The sequence below is a fragment of the Musa acuminata genome, chromosome BXJ3-1 (genome assembly GCF_036884655.1).
Source record: "Musa acuminata AAA Group cultivar baxijiao chromosome BXJ3-1, Cavendish_Baxijiao_AAA, whole genome shotgun sequence".
Classification (NCBI taxonomy): domain Eukaryota; kingdom Viridiplantae; phylum Streptophyta; class Magnoliopsida; order Zingiberales; family Musaceae; genus Musa; species Musa acuminata.
In genome coordinates this window covers 19565384-19572339 of record NC_088349.1, presented here as the reverse complement: position 1 = coordinate 19572339, position 6956 = coordinate 19565384, and the positions used below count along the sequence as shown (strand labels likewise).

Here is a 6956-nt window from a genome sequence, read left to right as displayed (position 1 = left end):
GAGTTGCTTCTCAAAGGCTACATAAAAGATTCATTTATTGCTTATGAAAAGAGGAGAAATATATCACTATTTATAGGGCTTCTAAACCCTAATTCATAATAGGACTCCTACTCAAGACTCATAATTCTTCTCTAAGAAACAACCTTCTAACCCTAGCCAACCTTTTCACCTCTTTAATAGGGGTCGACTTAGATAAGTTTTACATGAATGTCTCTTTCAATTAGGACGCTCCTAGTTAGAGTCCTAACACACTCATACTCACCCTTCCTCGTCGTTGTAATTACCCTCTAGGTTGCCTGTCTGGCCCCGCTCATTGCACCCCGGCCCTTCCGACCCAACCGTAGCCTCGGTGTCGCCTGCCCTGCCCTTCGTCGCTCCCCCTTGCTCATCCCCTGGCCATGCTTCCCTCCTTTTCTCCCTCCACGAGGATCATAGAGCAGGGGTGACGGCGGCACTGGCAACGTGATTGAACAGCTTCCTTTTCCTCACGATCAAAAGAGCTCCTTGCAGAGGGAGCTTAGCGACCTCCCCATCGCTCCATGGAACCTTTCCCGCGATCTCACCACTACCATTAGCCTTTCTGAGCTTTCTACCTCCACCTCTCCAAGCTCTCCGTTGTCGATCTCTCGGGAGATCGTGCTACTAGCTGTCCAACTTCGACGTCGCCCTCTGCCACTCCCTCTTACTCATCCCTTGCCTGCCGCCGCTCACTACGGACGATTTTCCCGAAGGTTGACAATAGAGAGCTCGGAGATGATGGTTGGTGGAAGGCGGGGTGACAGCGACAGCACTAAAAGGCGGAGGGGGGAAGCTAGAGATTACGGAGGAGGCAACGGTGGTGGCGAGTATGGGCAAGACAGAAACCGTGGTGAAGCGGAGGGGGCGGTGAGAGAAAAGGGCAGAGACGATGGGTATTTTCATCGAACTAACGAAAATTAGGTGCGCTAACATAAAATTCATTTAGGATTAAAAATCAAATAATATAATTTTTTAGATAAAATATTCATAATTTTTTATATTTAAAATATCCATATAATGATAATATTGTTAGGATCGGAGCGGCACTAAGAGGGGGGGGGTGAATTAGTGCAGCGGATTAAAACTTCGATTTTAATCAAAATCTTTCGTACGTTAAGAACGAAACTTGAGAAATTTAACTTGAAGGCGTATTCTTGAAGTTGCGCAGCAAGAGTAATAAGGAACTAAAGTAGTAAGAAGATTTGCAGTAATGTAAATGACAATAATAAAAAGCAAACCAGAGATTACGCCGATTTTTAGAGTGGTTCGGTCAAATGACCTACTCCACTTGCGAGGCCCCTCTTCGATGAGGCTCCCACCTTCCACTAGCAAGTCTCTTGAAATGGAAGGGTAAACACCCCTCTTACAACCTTTTACAAGCAGCTCAACCTCTTACAAATTTTCAATAAGAAAGGAGGAGGAGAACTCTCTAGCAAATTGAAAACAAGACTTGCTAAGACTTTCTAAGACTTTTCTTTCAATCAAAATGCTTTTCAAAAGTTGTAACCTCAGCTGAGATTTGAGGAGTATTTATAGGCCTCAAGAGGATTCAAATTTTGGGCTCCAAAATTTGAATTCTCTTAGGGTTCCCGGTGCTGGCGGTTCCACCGCCCAGCCAGGCGGTGCCACCGCCCAGCGCTCGGGTGCTGGACGGTGCAACCGCCCAGCCAAGGAGGTGTTACCGCCCAGCACTCGGGTGCTGGGCGGTTTCACCGCCCAGCCAGGCGGTGCCACCGCCTGGCTCTCCAATTCATTTGTTTGGCTTAATTTTAGCCCAAACCAAATCTGACTTTGGGCCCAGTTGGCCCCTAACCAGGATATAGGATTATTTCTTAATCCTAATCCTAATTATAGGTGAACTACATAACACAAAAAAAACATCCTAAGCAAGTTTTTTTTTTTTAACCGCGAACGTCGAGTCTTGTTCCGGCGAGCTTTCCGACGAACTTCTTCCGACGGACTCCCTACAAGCTCCCAATCTTTGTGATGACTTTAACGAGTAGCCGAGCCTTCTTGGTGATCTCCGTGAGCCTCCGACGATTTCTTCGGCGAACTTCCGACACGTTCCCGATTTCTTCTCGGATGGTTCCGGCAGCATCTCCGATGATTCTTCGGTCTCTTAAACGTCCATCGAGCTCGACTCCGGTATCCTTGCTTTATGTTTTTTGGTTATCGTAGTTAATCCTGCACACTTAACTCAATAATATGGATTAGATCAATTAACCCACCAATTGATTATATCATCAAAATCCGAGATTCAACAAATATATCATATTCAAAATATCATCTAATAAATATGAATATCATCATTTATTCTTAAACAAAGAGGTTATTGAAAAGACTGATCTAAAATCACATAGCATGACCAATATTTTGATATTCTTTAGATAAGACTGATCATCTTTATATATATGAATTGCAAAGAAAAAGAATTCAATTGTGATAGGCATTATTATAATCTAAGGACTCCAAAAAAATAATAACTTCATACGCCTCACAAACACCTAATAAAACTTCATCACACAGATTTTTTCTTGTTATCGAAAAGGAGCACAAATTGTGACTTTTTAAGTGTGACGAAAGAAGTCAAGAATCGTTTTCTTATCCGTCACCAAAACTCCATCAATCAATCGGGTCAAGCATTTTGATGAGATCTTCACGTGCGTTAAAATACATCTACGATGATGATGATGATGATGATGTGAAGAATATTTTAATAAAGAATATTTTGCCTAGTGTCAAACCAAAGCTTTTTACCGTGAGAGACCTCAATTTGGCACTTGTGGGTGGATTAAAGTCCACAAGATATATATAATAAAAATCTATTTTTCAACTATTTCATTATATCTATTTGATATAAATATTGATTTGGTCAAGAGTTTAAAATCATATTTTTGAAAGTATCGACTGGCAAAGATTTTGATGGACCCTTTTTTTTGTCACTTATCCTCTAAAAAAAAAACTTATTTGCTTGGGATCAATCTAATCTAAAAAATAATATGCTACATTTTCGATCAACATTTTAATCGGATCATATCGATGGATTGAATTGAGTTGGGTTGGGTTAGGCGTGGATTTATATTTGGGTTAAACTCAAGTAAGGTATTGAATTAGCCCTAATAAAACTAAGGTTATAGAAAATTCCTAATCCAAGTAGGCTTAATAATCTTTTTGAATATCTAAAAATATTTTTTTTTTGTGTCTACTCAATTAAATTTAAGTTTAGTACTTATATTCAAGAAATTACAAATATTTGATTGTAATCAATCTTCATTATCTGAGTGGTAGCATAATGACAATGAAACTTCAATCGATTGTGAGTAATACCTAAAGACTTACAGATATGCCATTATGATTAATCTTTGTCATCTGAATGTTAGCATAATGATAATAAAACATCAATTGATAGTGATACTCGAAGATATTTGGTTAAGAATACATCAAGTGGGATTTAGGTTTCAATAGGAAACCTCTCCAAATGCTACCAAGAAAAGTAATGGTGGTTGGAGTAGGGTGGAAAATGCAGTCTTCTGCAACCATTCTATCAAGTCAAAGGAATGCGGAACGTCTTTTCCCACCTAATTCTATCTGTCTCATAAACTAGAACTAGAAACACTTCATCCACCCATATTTGAAGTCACAGCTACTACTAGCACTGATCACTAAAGTAATGTTGCATCAGCAAGAAGGTTGATCACCAAAGTAGCCCCATCTCCTTTGAATCTATTTCTTTATCAAACACACTCATCATTTACGAAAAATCATTAGTTGGATCATCCACCAAAAAGCATGACGAAAAGATCAAACTGATGAAAGAAGGTTTGTCCGGGAAGCTGTTTGATTATAAATCCACAATGTTGTATCTCTCCTCTCCACTTGTATCTTACATGTTTGAAGGCACCATGTCTTCCATCTCCCCTCTCAAGTGCTGGTCCCTCTTGCTGGCTGTGCTTTGCTTATCTACGTCTTGTTGCAAGTCAGGTGAGCGTTCTCTTGTTACTCTGATTGATTGCACCAAGAAAACAAATTGACTAATCCTACCCAATGTGTTTGCGCAGATCAAAATGCTGAAGACATTGTTGCAACAGCGTTGGCTTGTTTCAACGATCGTTACGTAAGTGAAGAAGCACTGGGTTTCTTCTAATTCTTTCTCCATATCTCCTCAATGATTTCTCTGGTGGCACGTAAAAAAGGTTTATAGCAGCTGCCAAGAGTCCTATAGGCTGAACGCAGGGGGGACTCTAAATATCCCTCAAGAGGCAACCGATGGCTACTGCGGTGGGCCGTGTCTCACCGAGACGAAGCTGGTGCTCTCTTGCGTGGACAACATACTCTACAACTTCCGGTTCTACAATGGCGCATCGGTCCGAGATGTGCGTTACACCCTCGACGCAGGCTGTGGCCACACCAGTAAGAGAGGTAGCAACCGATGAGAGAGTCTTCGATGGTAGTGATGGATCACGCCATGCGAGAGGAAAGGCATTGACTTCTTTGTTTTGCTGGATGCAGGGGACTTCAACGTTAATGAACACCTGGATGATGATATTGATGGCTATGGTGGGTACTATGATCATGGAGACAGAGTCGCCGTCCCCGTTTACTTGCTGATACTCTTCAGCTGTGTTCTGTTTCTGTAAAGCGTACTGATCATACTGTCTGGGTTCATATATATCACCAAAGACCAGACCTTACCATTAATGTATTAAGAACCTTCATATGTCAGTACTTCCGACTCAATCACTCCTCATCACACAGAATGGAGGAGGATTAAAGTTGTAGAAATGGTGAGACATATATGGATGAAAAGATAACTCTAGCTAGAAACTGGACTTGTCTATATATACTCGTAAACGCATGCATACTGCATTGAAGATAAAAGTAACAGCCATGCGTAAGCTGCACTAAAGACAAAGCAGAACGCACGCATGTTGCATTATGAGCCTCAACTATGAGAACCTACTATCCTGGTTTCAAGACTAAGAAGACTACCTATGCTAAAACTCAAGGATAGGGCTCCTTTGCTAGGAATATGGGAACGGCAAACATTAGTGCTGCTCCTAGAGACAGGGACTTGGAATCTGCACGCCCGAGAAGTTGGCCTTCACGTTGGTGCATGACGAGGTTGTCCTGCATTCCCCACCAGCCGAGCACTCCAACCTGATGTCGTCGAGTTCAATGTTGCTGCAGGGGGCATCACTGCTACACAGCAGGTTCACTGCTACCTTGGTCCGAGACGTTCCCTTTATCCTCCGAAACTGGACATCGTTAATCTGCACCTTTGAAGGCTGCAGAGCAACAAGCTCTGTAAGAAGCTCTTAACTCGAGCAGCTTCATCTGTGAGAGAGAATGGAAGGGAACACTTTACCTCACTTGAACAATCGTTTCCTGGGCAGTACTTCTGATCGATGAAGATGGGATTAGAGACATCAATCATGTTTATGTCCTCGAACAATAGGCCACTCGCCCGACTTTTTGACGAACCTGGCCATGTCTTGATCCTTAAGCCATTGGCGGTGTGCATTATCGTGCAGTTCTTCACCACCAAACCAACCACATCCATCTCGTTCTCGTACCTGCCTAAGCTTCCCACACTAGGACGAGGAGGAGAAAGGTCAAACCAATCCACGGATACCCATGGAAAACTATTTGAGTTACCTGATCCCGTGGCCCGGGCCGCAGATGATGTTGGATATCGTGACGTTCCTTGAACCTTGACCGACGGAGATGCAGTCGTCGCCGGTGCCGATGATGGAGCTTCTGATGGTTATGCCGTTGGTGACGGCGATATGAATGCCATCGGTGTTGCGGCTGTTCCAGGGGGCGGAGATCTTGAGACCGTAAACGTCGATGTTATCGCACCTGTGAAACTTGATGTGGAACGCCTTGCTGTTTAGCAAACTGAGACGGGCGACCCTCGAGTCGCGTACTCTGTCAAACTTCAGCGTCTGCATGAGTGCGAGTGTCAGCAAAGAGATGATGCAGGAACGGACGACGATCGATGAACGGAAATCTTACAGTGCTGGATAGCTTGCATTCCTTATTGCATTTGTTGCCTGACCAGGAGTCAGCGCCCTGACCGTCGATCTCGCCACCACCACCCACTGATAACCTGTTCAGGTCACTGAACTTGATCCAGTAGTTGTCGTCGGAAGAACCAGGGAGGGCTTGCAAGACTCCTCTGATCTTGACGGATGGAGATGCGCCATCGTAGCATGGGCCTTTGAACTGCACAGGGCTTAACTTAAAGGTTCCCTTTGGAACCACAAACGTCGCCTTCCCCTTGAAACGGCATGCAGCGCTCCAAGCCGCTAAGAAAGCCTGGCAAACATACATATAACATGTATCCGTCAGCCTTACGAGGAGGAGGAGGAGGAGGAGACATGCAACACACGTACCTGACTGTTGTCTTGGGATCCACGAACGGCTCCAAAGCGAGTCACATCGAAGACCCGACACTTGGATTGGCCGGCTTTGCAGGCATCGCTGGAACTGCAGAGGAAGACAACCAAGATCGTGAAGAATGCTGTCCAATATCTCGAGGGCATGGTGAATCTTGCACCGGATGGAACCAAGAAAACATCTGCCGTTTTCTTTGCTCGTCTTTAAATTTTATACGCTGCTCGGTGTAAAGCGCTTGCGGCTTTAATTTTCGCGTGAAGAGAACAGTAACTCCTCTTTTCCTCTCCTCATTTATGGTTCTCCTCACTCTCTCCTCATTAAGATAACCTTGCTAACTCCTCCTTTCTTCCTCATTTATGATTCATTTCTCTCTCCCCTCTCTCTCCATTAAGTTGTGCAAACATAATTTTTGGAATCACAAACGCTTACAAGTCATTGATCTACTGATAACCGATGGGACAATCAACAGGAAGAATAAGGATAAAAAATGATCAGACAAGTCCAAGAAAAAGTGTCAGATCGTTGTCGTTGTCTATTGG

At 43.4% G+C, this 6956-nt stretch overlaps 2 protein-coding genes across 2 annotated transcripts; one reads left to right on the top strand and one right to left on the bottom strand.

Annotated features, from left to right (window-relative positions):
- The first annotated feature begins 3900 nt into the window (after positions 1–3900).
- Positions 3901–4842, top strand: LOC135628478 (uncharacterized). The gene is made up of 4 exons (XM_065135154.1): positions 3901–3999; positions 4077–4132; positions 4212–4437; positions 4528–4842. Exons 1-4 carry the CDS (start codon positions 3906–3908, stop codon positions 4653–4655), a joined length of 504 nt encoding a protein of 167 aa, XP_064991226.1. The 5' UTR covers positions 3901–3905; the 3' UTR covers positions 4656–4842.
- Positions 4843–4962: 120 nt separating this feature from the next.
- On the bottom strand, positions 4963–6563 carry LOC135629220 (exopolygalacturonase-like). The gene is made up of 5 exons (XM_065136414.1): positions 6414–6563; positions 6034–6336; positions 5674–5963; positions 5384–5609; positions 4963–5303 (listed from the first exon to the last, which is right to left on the bottom strand). The coding sequence occupies exons 1-5, from the start codon at positions 6561–6563 to the stop codon at positions 5076–5078; spliced, it is 1197 nt and encodes a 398-aa protein (XP_064992486.1). The 3' UTR covers positions 4963–5075.
- Between the last annotated feature and the right edge of the window lie 393 nt (positions 6564–6956).